Below are 17,285 nucleotides of genomic sequence, written 5' to 3' on the forward strand. Positions count from 1 at the left end.
GAGTACAGCGGGCAAACTCATCCTCGACAGTAGTTAAATCATATAGTTGGCATAGTTTCTCTTGTCGGTTAATGTTAGTATAGCGTCCAGTATCTATAAATAAATAAATCCTGAAATGAACATGCAACTATAATGCAACTCGGAACTACTTTATTGTTATCGTAGAGAGGAATCACTCTTTTGCACTTTTATAAGTTTGTAATAGAAACGTTTGTTTGATAGAGTCAGTGATTCAAACCATGTTTAAACATAGATATCCTTAAGTCTTTGAGTAGTTTTATCACTACTCAGTTTCTCTTGCCACTTGTCACAATAGTGTTATCTCACTCATTCGTTTTTGCAACCCATTCCCCGCACTGTCGAACATAAAAACGTCGTCAGCAAACAAGATGGAACAAAGTAACTAATCACTGGCAATGCAACGTTGGTCATCATCAGATGAGAAAGCAACAACATCGATGATAGAAAAGGAAAACAAGGATGTTGATAACTGGCATTCCTGTCTGACGCCGAACTTGCTCTCTAAGCAAATGTAATGGTAGCTGTAGGTATTTGCACACATAATATATTCCCTTAGGTTGTGTTTATCGAGCCTTGGACTGTGATATAAGTTTGAGTATCCCCCAAAAGCAAAACCAGAACGATAGTTCACGAACTCCAGTTATTAAGTAAAACAAATGGAGGTAGTCTCACTGTTGGCAAATGCGGGATAGAAAATGAGACAGGGTAAACCAAGCTCCGCTCCGTGTGGAACATTCTTGTCTTGTGGAGTAAGTATTTGTGACAGACGGCTTATCACTTATTCTTTCCAGTACCATGATGTGCTGCTGAAGGTCAGTTAATTTACCAAGGCAATTAAAAAAGTGAATATGTGAAATGTTTCTCGGGCATCGGTGCGTCGCTTTTATTTGAGCGCGTAATATTTTTTATTGCGCTCCCGATCATCCATTTTTCCACTACAAGAGTGATAGTCCATAAGAACGAGTGCGACTGAGTGAGTTTAGTTTTACGCCGTTTTTTAGCAGTATTCCAGCAATATCACGGCGGGGGACACCAGAAAATGGGCTTCACACATTGTACCCATGTGGGAAATCGAACCCGGGCCTTCGGCATGATGAGCGAACGCAGTAACCAGTAGGCTACCCCGCCGCCCCAGTGCGACTGAGTCTACAACTCATTTACACGTTCGAAATTTCCCAAGCTTTATTCCTGAGAAAAGAAAACCCATGAAAATGTGTTCCTCACTCGTCACTTCTTTTTCATCAAAAATAAACATAAAGTCCAACCGCTATCGTCACGTTTGAAAGAAAATGTGCCCGAGAGACATTTAATTTTTTATGCAGCTTAAACAGACCAAAATACATGTAGGTATTTAATTATTGTATGTTAATTATAAAAAACAAAACAAAACGGTTTAAGAATGGATTGTGTAGGTATTTTGCATATTTTACAAAGCTTGTGTCAGAAATGTGAGCCGAAAATGTTGCCACTTATAAAAGCATCTGACAATGAATTCCATTCTGCCAGCATTTACGATTCCCTGAATGTGTTGATTGTTATGTCACAAGTACACACTTTGTGTCATTTAATGTACGAGTTCTGTTACATGCTTGGCACATTACATTCTGGTTGTAATTGTCTATACTACTGGTACCAGCAACCGTGAACGAAACATTCCGTTATTCGTAGATATCTTACAATCATTTGTCCAGAACCTGGGCCTTGTTCCATAAAAGTGGCATTAGCGATACGACAGCCCGAAGTAAGTGCTCATATGCTTCAACCATAAGTTTCGTCTTAGCACTGGGAGAAAGGGGGTCCTCTCCTTCGGGAGAAGTACTGTTCAAAGCGGTAAGGCGTTGTGTCATTTGATGTTCAAAGACGACCACACCCTTCTAAACTGTATGTTTGAGACAAAAAACGACGTCGGTCTTTAAAAATACCCAGTGGTCTAAAAAACCCATTTCATCCGAAATGACTGTTGATTGTCCTGAAATATTCTGTGTTGACACCCCCACCCCCACCACCACATACACGCACACGCACACGCACACGCACACACACGCACACACACACACACACACACACACACACACACACACACACACTGTGGTTCCCCAACAATATATTAAGGAAACAAGGAGGAACAAAAACTATCTGGTGGATAACTGAAGTCTTTATTCGTGTACTGGCAGCTTCCTAGCTTTTGGTGACCTATTGTGTCAGTGTCGGACATGCCAGTATCTTCTCGCAGGTTTCTGAAGGCACGTCCAAACGAAGCTGTGAGGTGAAGTGTATGTTGAACCTTGAGTTAACCGGAAAGTTTACAAAAGAAGGATACGTGGATTTTAGTGCATTTCCTTGTCATTAGGAAGAAGACTTGTACTGACCATAAATCGTTTTCTAAGTGTAGATGCGCTCAGAAACGACATCCTCGTAAACTGCAACATCGACAACATTAGCATGCGTTATTCTGAGATATAGATTTTGGCTATGGCTCAATGCAACACCAAGAGTTCAGGAGCCCCTTTAAGGCAAATGCGATTACAGAGGTCACCTGTCGCAGCCTCCTGCAGAGGCGTTTGGAATATCACGCTGTTTTATATGTGTAATGTAATCTGTTCTCTCTGGTGTCTTGTTCGTCGCAATGGGCTGGTTCCACCACATACCATAAACACATTGTCCATGATGAAGTAGCCCTGCAAAGGCTGGCGAGGTAGCCTAGAGGTAAAACAGATGTTCCATGGCTTATCCCAACTCGTAAAGGAGTTACCTGTAGTTTGCCTATCACAACTAGGTTGTATTCATTGATCACTTCCGACCAGCGAGGTCAAACATACAGCTCCAAATCAATGCTTGGTAGAGATGGCCTCGTCCTTTGTTGCTAGGTAACCTTCCCGGCCGACTTCCTTCCGTACTGGATAATGATGGGCTTGCCACGGAAGTGGTATCCATTTACAAGTTCCAGAGCTGCTGTAGCGGTCTCCGTGTCTAAAACAAAAAAAATATGATATACTTGACTGTGGCTACAAAGACACATAACGGTCACGTTGAATGACGTTTGAATAGTGCTGAAAGTGGGAGCTCCAAGGGAAGAGTATCACCTGGCCGAACGCACTAAAACGACGTGCGTACACAACGTCCACGCCAAAAAGATATCAGTCCCGATTCGCTGTTGAAACATTGCATTTGGGCGTTAAAAGGCAGAATACTGTCCAAAATTACAGGAACGGATCACTGAAAAACAGTGATGATACCAGCTGTTCGCATAACGGGTTAGTAATCCCTGATCTGCCAATTGAACACACCACTCACATAAATTGCACAAATACACGGAACAGCAAAAGAAACGCAAGTTTCGCTGGAGTCGATTCACAAAGCGTTCGTGAAACTACGTCATTTGCAAGTCTGCGTTTCTTTTGCTGATCAGTATATGTTAGTGCTGTCTAAAGTAGCACACCAGCATTCTGCTACACCATGATGGACTTAATAGAACATACAGCGTCACAGTGGAGGGTTTGCGACTTCATCTTAACGGTCGAGTCATGACAAGTGATCAAGTGACAATGGACATGTGACATCAGTACGCTTCCTGATTTGTTGAAATAAAAAACTATATGTATTCCACCAACAGCCAGTATATATTGTATTATGATGTGTTGTTCAAGTCGTCTGTACGAAAGGAATTTGATCGCATTCTGATGTTGGATTTCCTATGTGCATAATGGCCTAATATGCCTAAATATAACACATATGTCCGTTGGGTTGTGAAAATCGTTTATACATGTGTTTATTCACCAACCCACAACCCAGTGATTTGAATCCTTAAATGCATGAATGTGTGAGTGAAGTGAACAGTATCGCACGCATATCAACAGTGATATCAGATTTACAGCTAATTTACACGATGGCATGGTAAAAAGTTAAATCAACATGTTCCATACATCTGAAAAACAACAATGACTGTTGTGAACAAACTCTTAGACAATAAATACGTCTCTGGTTAAAGTATTGATTGTCACAAAAACATTGAGTTATTTTCTTTTGATCGTTTGATCTGGTTAAATCCTATTTTGGCTGGTAACATTTTGAATTTGAACCTTATGGGGAGTTTGCACATTTATCAAATGTTTAATGGAAGTATGTGTTTTTAAAAAAAAATAATTAGTATACTAGGGAAAGTAACGAAAGCTTGTCCTCGCATCCGGCCTGACATGAGTCTGTATACGATCTTGACCTTGTCGTCCTCGAAACGGTCGAACAGAGACACAAGATCCCGCTCCGACACAAGGGAAGACAGGTTTTTCAGATACAACACCTGGAACACAATGCGATGTTCAGAATCACAAATGCCTCTTTTAACACTTTCACAAACTGAAGCCACAGCATAGTGATCTGTGGTTTCGCGAAACTTAGAACAATATTTTCTGGGGTTCTGTGTGTTCTTTTCCTGTTGCGGCGGATCACTGTGTACACAAAGTTTAGAAAATAACTTCAGATCATGGCTTTAACAGAACAGTAATGTTAAATTTCTCTTTGCTATAGCCTAAAACTTTCCCCTCTCCTTACAGACGGTGCCTAGTCTTTTGTCAACTGAGCAGCTGATGACCCCGGTGTTTTAACAATGTTGCTACCATGGTAACGGCGTAACAGCAAGAAAGTGTAAGCAGCTTACGTTTGACGGTTCCCCAGGAAAGTAGTTCTCAAATCTAGGAAGTGCTCTGATTTCCTCGAGGTCCAAGCGATATTTCTTTATAATTTCTTCCGGTACGTCTTCTACTGTGTCTACAATCGCCCGTCGTCCTTCTTCATCTACAGTCGCAGGTTGGGGAGAAGCAGCGCCATCTAGCGCAGGTCCTTGATCGTCCGAGTGGACTTCCGGTGGCAGTTGGGGTCCAATAAACCTTTCCCTTTCTGTACCCAAGTCCTCGCCAGCCTCTGTGTCATCCCGCACAGAGTAAACCATTCTATGACGTTCACCTCTACTGTCTTTCTTCCCGCGTCCTTTTTCTTCAATGTTTGACAACAGATCCGGCAGTTGGTTGATAGGATCGTTTGGATCGCCTTTTATAACTTTCTGTTTGGTGAGGTAATCTGACAAGGATCGTGCTTGACTGTTCTCCCCTGTGAGTCTGTGTTCGATTTCCAGCTCATGGCGACCCATCTCCTTCACGCCCGTGTTAGCCCTGCTGGCATTGTCCACTGCCCTTGCCTTCTCCGAGATGCGCCGATCGATCTCGTCAAGTCGGCCTCTGTAGACTTCTGGGTCAAGGCCATAACTCGACCTCTCTCCCTGGAACAACAATTCATAAGGTGTTGCCATGTCGATGTGAAAAGAAGCTACTGCGTGCTCATTTTATATGAAGGGTGTTCTTTAAGAAGCTAAAATTAAAGTCATGAGATAAGCATTTACATCAATACTGTCACCCCTTTTATCCAGATTTTCTTCTTCCTGGACTTTTCTTTATGTACAAAGACATTTCTTAAGAACGGTCGGATACTGATACGGTGAGTGACGGGGTTGAACATGGGTCCCAGTTACACACACATGATCGGTGTGTTTTGGCTCAGTAATAAACCATGATTTCAAACCAGCAAACAAGCAAACGTCGTCATGACAACACAGGTCCGACATGTGAAATTATTACATCAAATCAAGATATTCAGTTACATGAGGATAACCAACACGTAAAGATTGTGAAGGGCTTTCCACGGTGTAAAACCTACACTTCCTCTCTGACTCAGTTTGAGTTCAACCTCCTCTGGTGTCAGACCACACTTCTTGAGCTCCTCCACTGCGCCGTCCTGTTTCACCACCTCCTTGTACTTTTCAAGATGGGAAACTCCACACAAGGTTTTAGCTGCCGGATTATACTCGCCCGACGAAGCAAAGCTACGGTGCTGGGCATACTGCCTGAAAAAAAGAGAGAACAATGGAGATAAATCGTATGGCTATAATACATCTCCAGAAGGAATAAATGCGTTAATGTTTTTAACATCGGAGACGAGAAAGAGTGTATCACAGACAAACATGTGCATGACTGAATGAGCAGAGATCTACGTACGCCATCGCAGTTAGGTGTATAACAAAACGTCAGCAGCGACAGCCTGACTTCAATTGTTGTCCTGTCTTACTACGAACATATGCAACTCTGAGGACCTTTACTGACTCACACACGTCCAAAGGTTTAGAATTGGTCCTCGGTAATCCATTATTATCGTAAGAGGCGACTAAAAGGATCGTCGGTCAGACTCGCTTGGTTGACACAGGTCATCGTATCCCACTTGCGTAGATCGATGTCCGCGCTGTTGATCAGGGGATTATCTGGTCCTGACTCGATTACTTAGTATTTGCAGAGTGCAGTCATATAGCTGGAATATTTCTGATCTGCTCTGAAGTGTTAAATTAAGAGTAATAGATTTAATGGATTTAAGCGAAAGGTTCGTGTATATGTATTTTTTAACGGTTTTCAATAACAAATGGTGCCACTCTCTGGTGGTAATGGGAATCGTGTTGTTATCATTGTACTCACTCTCGGAGAGAAACATTTGTGTTCAGCTGCTTTTTGGCCAGTGCCTGCAACTGTTTTTCGCCCTCGGTCTCGAGGTCTGCGCCAGTCAGCTTGTGTTTTCCCAGACACGTGACCGGATCCATCCGCACCACCTCCTGAGTGCCATACCGCTGTGGGTTCCCACTGGATAGCAAACATCAAGAGGTGACAAATACACTGACTTCCACACAAACCATCGTGAATGAACATGGGACGAGATGTGATGAATCTTTGCATTCTCCTTTGCAGTTATATTTATAATACTGAGTGCGGCGTCAAATAAACAACCAACCAATTTATATATTTATATATTATAACAAGAAAATATACATCCATAGCCATCACAGTGTTGTCGACAAGTATGACATAAAAAGAACGAATCTGCATTGACCTGCATTTAAGGAGGATGAACTGAAAACTGAATCTTCATTCTTGGTTTTCTTCGAATGCAGAAGAAAAAAAAATACGATATACATTTCCTTTTCATAATAACCAACAAAATATGTTAAACCGGTTGATTCCGAGACTGAAAACTGAACCAATAAAATGCAAATTCACACCATTCCCTTTCAAAAGTACACCAAAAGAAGATATTTGGGAAGCAAAACGTTCTTAGTAAATAAACACATTTCTGTATTCACGGGTAGCCTTGGATAGTAATTCTACCCTTTTATGAGGCAAGTCTTGATAGGGGGCCTTGTAAATGTTGAATTTTACTGACCGTTTTCGTCCAGACTGTCATGTCTTTATTTCTTTTTCTCGAAATTAACATTTTAACTATTAATTACTACCTTAGAGACTTGTGCAAGTCTACTTTTAGGACAGAAGTTTACTCTAAATGGTAAACTTGACAGTGGTTTAATAGCTGGAAGCTAATAAGATATACTCTTTTAATGATCCGGAAACTGGGCACAGTCGAAATGTAAAACTTTGAATTTTATACGAGCTGCGACTCCAGAAAGAAACTAATACAAGGGAAGTAACTCCAGGTCAAATCGGAAAATACGAAACTACCGGCAAAATATTTCCGAGCTCTGCATTCTCCTCGGTGACGATCTCTCGTGGTGCAGTCAAGCCGACAGTTTTCGCTCACTAAAATGTCTACAGCGTGGAGACAAGTTGGGATGAAGTAAGTTAGAACCGAACATCGACGAATCAAGACATATTTTGTCGATACTACTGAGTGCAAATGTTGTTCAAACGGGGGAAAGTGACAAAGAACGGTAGCTTAAACGAGGACGACTTGGCGTCTATTCCTTTTGACCTCTACGACTCATATCAATACATTTTCCGTCTGACATCAAGAATGAAGTTATATTGACAGTCCCTGGGCTCTGTAAATACGAACATTTTTTCCATATTTCATGCATCCATGATTCCCAACCGAATCCGAGTCGATATGCTAACTCCAATACCCTATTCTGGCATCTATGTTCGGTTTTCGTTCAGCACTTCGCGCAATACATTTCGTCGAAAGTGTTTGTAATCAGTCAGGCACCTTTTTCACTGAATGAAGGCGTGGGAAGAAAAAGTTCCTTTGCGAATTGTATGAGATACGTATCCTTCCCCACTGTAATACGGGTAATCATCTGCTTTGTACGGGTGCAATGAATACGCTGCAGCGTTCAAAAGTGTGACAATCATGCATATTGGTTTGATAAAATTAAACGTCGAATATGAACATCACTGGACATAAACATTGTCAACACAGAAATATTATTATTAAAGAGAGTGGCACTCACTTAGCAACCTATTCAGTAACGTCTCTCAAAGAGTCAGTTTTGACACATATAGGGCTCACTCCTATACTCGCGATAAACACATTTTCTTCTGCAGTCACGATGCATGATACTTAGTGGTTGTTAGCATCACTGACCGGTAACTAGGAAGTGGCCTAAGTCTGTGAAGTATCAAAATTTTGCAATGTAACAAATATTCGTGAACATTAACCAACTTGGAAAAATCGTAACTTTACCCCGCCCTTTCCGACAGGATTCCTCTTCCTTACACTTCATAAAGTTACTTCCTTGTTATGCTGCGAGAATGGGAGACGCCTGAAGACGTCAGTGGCAGATGATCATGTTTTTCATTGAGCTCAACAGTGTTAATACATCTGATGGATCAAGCAGTTGATAGATGCAGATGTTAGAGGGTGAACCTCTTCATTTAAAACGACAAGCATACATATGAAAAGAACTGTTTGTATTATTTTTTCTGCTGATATCCGTAAGTACTGCGAGAATAGGAAACGCCAGTATACTTATGATGCCAGTCACCTAATGCCCCTGTAGTGTTAGTGAAGTGGCTGAAAATATCAAAAGTGGCCGCTGAAAAACTTTAAAACGTTTACAAGAATCTGTATCTAAATGCTGCAAATAGTACAGACTACTGGCAAACAAGGATCGAACCTGATGATTGACCTGTAGTAGCATGCATGAGTGCCACTCAGTGACGCTTGCCAGTTTCCGTGAAAAGGCCCAAGGTTGTTCATGATCAAAGTGTAGTCAAAATATTACTGACTTTCTACTCCGGCAACGTGAGAGTCTTATGAGTAAGGTGTGTGCAGCAATTTTGTCGTCATGCACAGCATATGCACTAACCTACCTCTGCCCTCCTTTCACAACCCAAATGGATTTCCTCATTGCTGTGCACCACATACTTCCTGTAAACACATTTTCTGCACCAGTCCAACTTATCCTTGTTTGCCTGTACTTACATATTGGTCCTGATCATTGCATACCGGTTACTGTAATTTTGATTGTGGATTGCAGTATTTGCAGCCATCATGAACATTCTAGCTGGACAACCCCAAATTTCATCCTCACATCGAGCTGCATGCTAGGTTGGTGACCATGGAGGTTGACTATGGTACTCATACAATATTTCATGGACTTGTGTCAGTAATTAAGATGTCCATGTTTTGTTTTCCAGCTACATCCAGTATTCCCAGATCTGTGCCCGAATTGTCAGGAGATGCTTGAAACCAGAACTACGAGCAGAGGCAGCCAAACGAGAAGAGACTCTTATCAAAAAGTCAATTTGGGAAAATGGAAAGCCAGGCAAACCAAGTATGTTGTCCTACATTTTTAACTGAATCAATTGTGGTATTCTTCAAATTATAGGAACGCAGTGAAAATTATTGTTACAAAACCATCTCATCTGATCTCAGCTACTATAATTTTCCTGGCCTCATCAGAATCCAAATATGCAGATTCTGGGGCTGACCAATTTATTGCGACATTTTGCTCTATAAAGTTGTGTCATCTCTATAGCATTATAGTCATAATATTGATAGAATCTTTATATTTATGAATCAGTATCCAGTATGATTCCATTTAGACATTTTATAATTGTTATCACTGTGAACATATATCAGTTGCAATCAAAACAAAATGACAAACTTATCTACTCAGTTTATTCAAACCTGACTTCAGTCATGTTAGTTTAGATAATTTATTTGCTTGTCACTGAAAGATACCTAAAAAATTATGTTTAAGCCTTTATTTTCTTTATGATTTGTTCCATGACTTTGTATTATTAGTACGAGGTAACTGGATCTCATTCAGTGTGCAAAGTAGTTTCCATATTTTGCTATTTGCTAGCCAGTTGAGCCAGCTACGCCTGAAAGTTACTCGCCTACAAAATAATTCAAAGTTTGAATGTAGAAACTAAGCAAAAGATTGAACAAAGTACTATATTTTAACAAGTCAGAAAGAGTATATAACAAAATGTATGTTTACAAAATGGCCACCTGAAAATTCATCAGCCAGTCTGATGATTGTGCATGTGTACTGGCCTGACTGGCTTTGTACTAGCTGCAGGCTAGTGACTATTTTACACACTGGTCTCATTTTTTTTAAAACATATTTTTATGTTACCAGCAGTTCATCCCAACTAGTACAAAATGAGTGTTTAGGTTTTCTGTTTACAATTATACCAAGAGATATGTTAATCTGCTTACAGTTGCTGGTGAGACAGCGGCAGCCAAGTGACGAGAGTTACCACCTAGCCTATGAAGTGTGATAGATGATTAGACACAAGATGATGGACATCACTTTAACAATGTTTCATGTTGATGTTCGATGTTTGTACATATGAAGCCATCTCCTCTAGGTAATTCATTCAGGACATTTGTAACTCTGAATAAATGAGTGTGTGACCAATACAGCTGAGTTGGTGATATTTAGACAGTGTCTGTTGCTGGGCATGATCTCTGAGGGGCATGGGTGGTGAAGATTAGGTCAGACATTTTCTGTGCAAAGTTGCACCAAGGCTCAAGGGTTTGAATATTCACCAAAATAACTTTTGTAGATTTTCTACCATAGCCATGCTTTATGGAAAATGTTAGCATTATCATTTCTAGTCTAAGTAAACTTAGACTCAGTATTATTCATTACACTGCTATACTGAGTCTAACAAACCCTGTGTAAAGATCGTGTCAGCGAACCTTTTCAGTTGACCAATCAGCTTACCAAATTGCAAAAGCTGATATTCTAACATACCTTTTGAACTTGTACCTCTGAAAAGTTTGTACTCAAATGAGTCCAAATGCTATTTTCCATATATTCGCTTCCGAGTGCAGCACATGGAACATGCCGCATCAGTAAGCTTTCGCTGAAAATAGCATTTTTGTCAGTATTCAAGAATGTCAGCTTGTAGATGTTTGCAAATGGTAACTATGTCATCAGAATGCCCTAAGCATATATACTGCAGGTCAAATATCTGTGTTTTATGCAGATTTTCCATCAGGTTTGTATCAGGGGCCATTGAATTTTGAAAGTCTCGCCAAACCCTAAAATGTAGCCATTGTCTGATTGTCAAGTCCATTTGGTCATCTCAAATTTGATTGGACAGCCATAGGTCGTTCAAAGGTTAGCCAACCTATAAGGGTTTGTTCATCTTCGATATCTCCATTTTATACGTTCCAAAAAGTCTCCACTATACCCTGGATGCATCTACAGCTCAGCCCAATAAATTTATTACCTCCCTTGGCTGGCTTTTTATCCAATCAGGTGTCTACGTTGGGAAGTTGAGGGAACCAATCACAACTCATCACAACACATTATCTCACCGATTAAACTTGGCAAACAAAGGTTTGTTAGACTCAGTATAAGCAATGTAATGAAAAGTACGGAGCCTAAGTGATCTTTACCACATTACCATTTGATTTCAGTGAAGCCTTCGGGATGAAAAAGTGAAAAATTGTGGCAAAGCTCTGATTCCAAGCCACAATCAATGGATATATTTAGCAATAATGAGTGCCTTGCTAGGCTCTGTTATCTGATCAGTAATGTCTTTGAAAATGTCATACCTTATCACACCACTTATCGTTAGGTGGTCTTGTTTGGTCTGTTGTCATGATGATACCTTGGCTCCGAATTTCAAACATGTAAGTCTGAAAGGCCCTCTGTCTCAATAGTATTTAAAGAAACATTCCTAGATGGTAATTTACAAAATATGTTTATGACTCAAGTTCATGTAAGGAGTCCTATATGGATCAGTGTAAAAGCACAGTGAAGACATGTTAACACACACCGATCAAATGCTGAAATGGTGCCCTCTGCATATACCAGTGTATCAAAATGGGCTAAGCATGCTGCACAAAAATACATTGTTTTTGTCATAAATTCAAACAAAAAAGTAGTGCTCTGAAATTTCAATCTCAAATTTCAAAATTTTACTGCATAGTGCAACTACAGTTAAAACCGTCATAGGATTAATATGACGGTAAAAAAGGATCATCATATCTCTCATATTTAAAACAGACTAAAGATAAAGCGACAACGTTCAGGAATGCCTCCATCATGGTATTGGGGGTTGGCCCAAGTTTCATAGCAAAAATCATGTGTTATTTTCGTAGCTATGCCCATGGTCTATTATCTATAATAATCAAACTATGCATTTGATTAATGTACATTTGTAAACTAATGTCCTTACTATTGGTAGAAAAATCTGAAAATTTTCTTAGATAAAACACTGATTATACCTATTTACCCAAATGCTTATATGTATTTCTTCTGTAACAATGAAGTTCCACTGGTATCCTCAAAACAGTCTCAGCCTATAAGTGTTCTCAGGCTGCATGCAATACAGCAATTACTTCTCCCTTGCTGTAACTTATGTTTCGTGGTATAAACCTACACAGGTTATTTGTCATCATGCACTTGATGGTCAGTTAATGAATTTATAACAGATATAATTAGTTGTAACACCAGTCAGATTACTCGACAAAGGTTCCCATTTGGCATTTCTCGTGTCTGGAGTAAATACTCAACATTATAAATTAAGGTCTGATGTGGCAAATGTATTACATGTTATGTAATATGTGCATGTAAGTGCTGCAAGAGGGTTTATCAGCTGTGTTACAAAAACAAACATCGATCAAAGGATAAACCGATAACACACCGATTCACTAATTACTTTTATCTTCCACAACAGACTTGTCAAAAGGCGTGTGTTTATGTGTGTAGATTTACTGACTGCACCCTGTTGTAAAGTGCGAGTGTAAAAACAACACCTTTCCTTAAGAGAATTAAGGATTGATTGCCCATTATTAACAAAACAAGTAAAGTAGCTTATACTTAGTATACTTAGAATGGCTGACACAATTACTTGCCAGTTGTGCTATCTTGGGTGACTAATGAGACTATACAACAATGTGAAAAACCTGAAATGATGTGTCACTTTTTCGCATATTAGACTGTTGAAAGACACATGACGTAGAGCAGGATTATTTAACAACAACAATTATGAATGGCATATCGTTCTTTTATGTGGATATTGATCATGTTGATGGATACATTCCTGAACAGGAATATAAGAAGACCCTGTGCTTTTTTATTAACTTTCAAAATGCATGCAATATGATAATAACTTAATAAGGGTTATAAGGCAAATTATAAAGACGTACATTGACTTTGTTATTTCATCATTCGTAACAGTTTTTACCACTGGCAGATGATTAATCATCAATAATGAAGTAAAAATGCCTTTACTTTTGTTGATCAGTCTATACTATCAATTGTGCATATGGGTGGCACAACAGAGGTCACAAACTAGTCACGAATTCTGGGATATCATCCAGGTACTCACGGAGAAAAACAATAACAAAAGGAACGAGTCCATGGAAATGTTTGTCTGCACTAATGCCCCTTAGACAACTAGTCTATCCAAGAGCCCCTATTCATTCAGAAAAGGATTGTGTGAATTTACGCATAAGCCTAGCCAGTCAGAATTAAGTACTTCAAGGCACAATGCAGACCTTGTGATGATTGTGTGAGAGAGATTTGTTGTTGACTTATTGCTCCAACTTTAAAGGGGCACTGATGCGGAGCGAATAATGCTTCTCGCCAACGGTCTAATTACGAAAGCAGACCGCAAATTGGTCAGCGCCCACTCCTTCGACCGTGACGGACAAAGGAACTGGGCTCCTGTCCATATTAGCAAAATTTCTTCACTTAAACAGTCAGGAGGCCCATCACATGCCATTTGTTTAAAAATATCCATGGTATTCCTTGTCTGATCGTAACCATATATCCCAGCAGTGTAGTTCTTTTCGGATGCTTGGATGGTATACTTACTGATCCAATTTGATCCTATTTCTGTGTTTTTAACCTCGATATTTAATCATGTTACATGAAAATATGATGTCTACAGGCACGTAGCAACCCATTTGTTTCAGTACGGAAGATTGCAAAGCTTTATATTTAGGTAGTTTTGAGTGTTGGTCGAGCTGTGATAGCAAATAGCATACATAAATTTTGGTAGCTATGGTAGCTACAATGGTTTATTATTTATGATAATAAAACACACAGTTGATTTATTTGAATTCGTAAACAAAAAAACGATGACCTTGGCTTTGGTAGAGAAATCTGAAAATTGTCTTACGTAAAAAAAACTTATTTCACTTATTTACCAAAGTACACAGCAAATGCCTGTGTGTATTCCTTATGTAACGAAATTCCGTTGGTATCCTCAAAACAGTTTCGGCCCATAAGTGTTTTCAGGCTGCATGCGACACAGAGATTACATCTTCCTTGCTGTAACTCGCGTTTGATGGTGTAAACCTACACGTGTTATTTGTCATCATTCTCTTGATGGTCAATTCATGAATTTATAACAGGTATAATTAGTAGCAACACCACTTCGGTTACTCAACAAAGGTTCCCATTTGGCATTTCTCCTGTCTGGAGTAAATCCTCAACAGCATAAATTAAGGTCTGTAATGGCAAATGTATTGTATGTTATGTAATATGTGCATGTAAGTGATGCAAGAGGGTTTATCAGCTGAGTTACAAAAACAAACATCGATCAAAGGATTAACCGATAACACACTGATTGATTAATTACTTTTGTTCTTCTAGCGGATTTGTCAAAAGGCAGTGTGTGTAGATGACTACACCCTGTCGTAAAGTGTGAGTGCAAAAACAACATCCTCCCTTCAAAGAATTAACCACCCTTGCCTTGCTTGATTGATTGCTCAATATTGGTCAACTAAATTACTTAGAATAGTGGACATCATACAATTAGTTGCCAGGTGTGCTATCTTGGGAGACCAATGAGAGGTTTATCTAGTTTTCACCAACGAAAGACGTGAAACGATGTGTTACTTTTTCGCAAATGAGACAGTTGTAAGACACGCGACACAGAGCAGGATTATTTACCAGCTGCAGATGAATGGAATACGATTTCTTTTACGTGGATATTGATGGATACATTCCTGAACAAGGTAGTAGCCTTACACTGTTGCTATAAAATTAGTCTGTTTTACGTTCATTGTTTGCATTTTGTTTTAATTTATTTGTTGTAGCATTCAGCAGAATCTGTATTACAGAAAACACACACTAGATCGCGTATGTATGTGAAATAGGATCCACATTGGCAATCTATACAATGTATAAATGTTGCTGTTATGTTAGAAATTTACTATGAGTATAAGCAAATCGTGTGTTCTTTTATTAATTTTCAGAATCATACAAATATGACAATAAACTAATTAGGGTTATGAGACAAAATATAGAGACGTACATTGGCTTCGTTATTTTTCCGTCCTAATAGTTTTTTACCATTTCTACCACTGGCAGATGATTAACCTTCAAAGTGTTTCATTTGTTTTCATAATACATTTGTAATGAAGTACAATTGACTTCACCTCAGTTGATCTGTCTATAATTAAACTATCAATTGCGCTTACGAACCAGTCACGAATTCTGGGATATCATCCGGGTACTCATGGGAGAAAAACAATAACAAAAGTTTACACCAGTCCACGGAAAATGCTCCGCATCAGTGCCCCTTTAATACTGAACTATAACTCCAGCTCGAAAGTTCGCATATACGTTTTGGCCACCTACAAGCTAATGTAAACTTGAACCATGATAGTTGTAGTGTTGCAACGTCCTGGAACCTAATACTTGGTGAAATTGTTGGTGGTAGACTGCACCGCGGACGTAGTTCAGGGAACTAAACGTCGTGCTCCTGCCCAGGCATACACCAGTGTGGTGTTGGCTTTGGCAGGGACACGACGTTAGGCTAGTGCCCCAGCTTTAACCCTAACCGTCTCCACTTGCGAACAACCTGGTTTCTTTCTTAATGCTCGTAATCAAAACGACTATGTAGGTGACCATGTTCCGTGTCAATGTTTCATACCCTGATTAGGTCTAGATTTGACTCAAAGGACTAGAGTGAAGATTAGAGTGAAGGACATGGTCTGCACTTTACACACGCTGAACGAGACAAGTGCAAGAGAGTAACTATACCATGGTACGCCGGTCTTTCTATACGAATCCTGGTCTTCTAAAAGTCTCCGTCTGTTGTGAAACTTTGACATGTTTCAGTTCACTTCTCGACGAAAAACACGCTTGAAGGCCTCATAACAATACCAGAGTGACGTCCCTTGCACAAGGGAAGTAACTCTGAATGTATGTGATGTTGGAGACCCCTAAAAGGTCTAGTTTCAAATGCGATTCACAGGAACTTTGTTTAAGATGAGATAAATATATTTCCTTAACAGCTTACAATTTAATCTAGAAGGGTTACTCTTTATCTGTTAAATATCTCAACAGAGTCACTGTGGAAAGGTATTAACATGAATAATTCAATAATTCATCTTTGTTTCATGATTTTGTTTCAAGATTGATAGATGTTCCAAGTATAAATTGTTAGCTTTCTAACGCAAATTGAAGGTATTCGTTACCACAAACAATACCAATGGCTGCAATATGATTCAGCAATCCAATAGCTGTGAAGAATCGAGAATTATTTAAAATATAATAATATTACGTGATCTTTTCGCGATCTATGAATTTCCCACTTTTGTATTCCGACAACACGTTTGGACCTATCTAAAAGATTAGGGAGTGATAATATAGTTATTCCCACATCTAATTTAACGATAGATCTGTTTTAAGTCATCTGACCCGTATTCAGTTACTGTTAGACCACGTATCGCCCTATGCCTTACACTGACTTTGTTTTAGACCATTCCCTATCTCACATGGTGCGGTGTAACTGCGGCAGCACGCCGTGTCGCACTGATGCGGAGCAATTTCCGTGAACTGGTTGTTTCTTTTGTTATTGTTTTTCTTCCGTGAGTACCCGGATGATATCCCAGAATTCGTGACTGTCACAAAGCCTTAATGATAAGTCAATCATACGTTGAGTTATTGTAATACCACGCCCTTTTGCAGTAGAGAGCGAGCGCCCCACGCTCCTGTGGTGGGTATGGAGTTAAAC

At 39.6% G+C, this 17,285-nt stretch overlaps 1 protein-coding gene across 2 annotated transcripts; it reads right to left on the reverse strand.

Moving 5' to 3' along the window:
* Window positions 1-2,154: 2,154 nt before the first annotated feature.
* LOC137274045 (RNA-binding protein 41-like) lies at window positions 2,155-16,471 on the reverse strand. 2 transcript variants are annotated; one of them, XM_067807018.1, is made up of 6 exons: window positions 16,310-16,471; window positions 6,534-6,695; window positions 5,728-5,914; window positions 4,676-5,293; window positions 4,174-4,318; window positions 2,155-2,991 (listed from the first exon to the last, which is right to left on the reverse strand). In XM_067807018.1, exons 1-6 carry the CDS (start codon window positions 16,378-16,380, stop codon window positions 2,885-2,887), a joined length of 1,290 nt encoding a protein of 429 aa, XP_067663119.1. In that variant the 5' UTR covers window positions 16,381-16,471; the 3' UTR covers window positions 2,155-2,884. The 2 variants fall into 2 exon arrangements, with proteins under 2 accessions (XP_067663119.1, XP_067663120.1); XM_067807019.1 differs by lacking the exon at window positions 4,174-4,318 and having other exon boundaries at window positions 2,159-2,991; window positions 16,310-16,452.
* Between the last annotated feature and the right edge of the window lie 814 nt (window positions 16,472-17,285).

This window comes from Haliotis asinina, chromosome 2 (assembly GCF_037392515.1).
Source record: "Haliotis asinina isolate JCU_RB_2024 chromosome 2, JCU_Hal_asi_v2, whole genome shotgun sequence".
NCBI lineage: Eukaryota > Metazoa > Mollusca > Gastropoda > Lepetellida > Haliotidae > Haliotis > Haliotis asinina.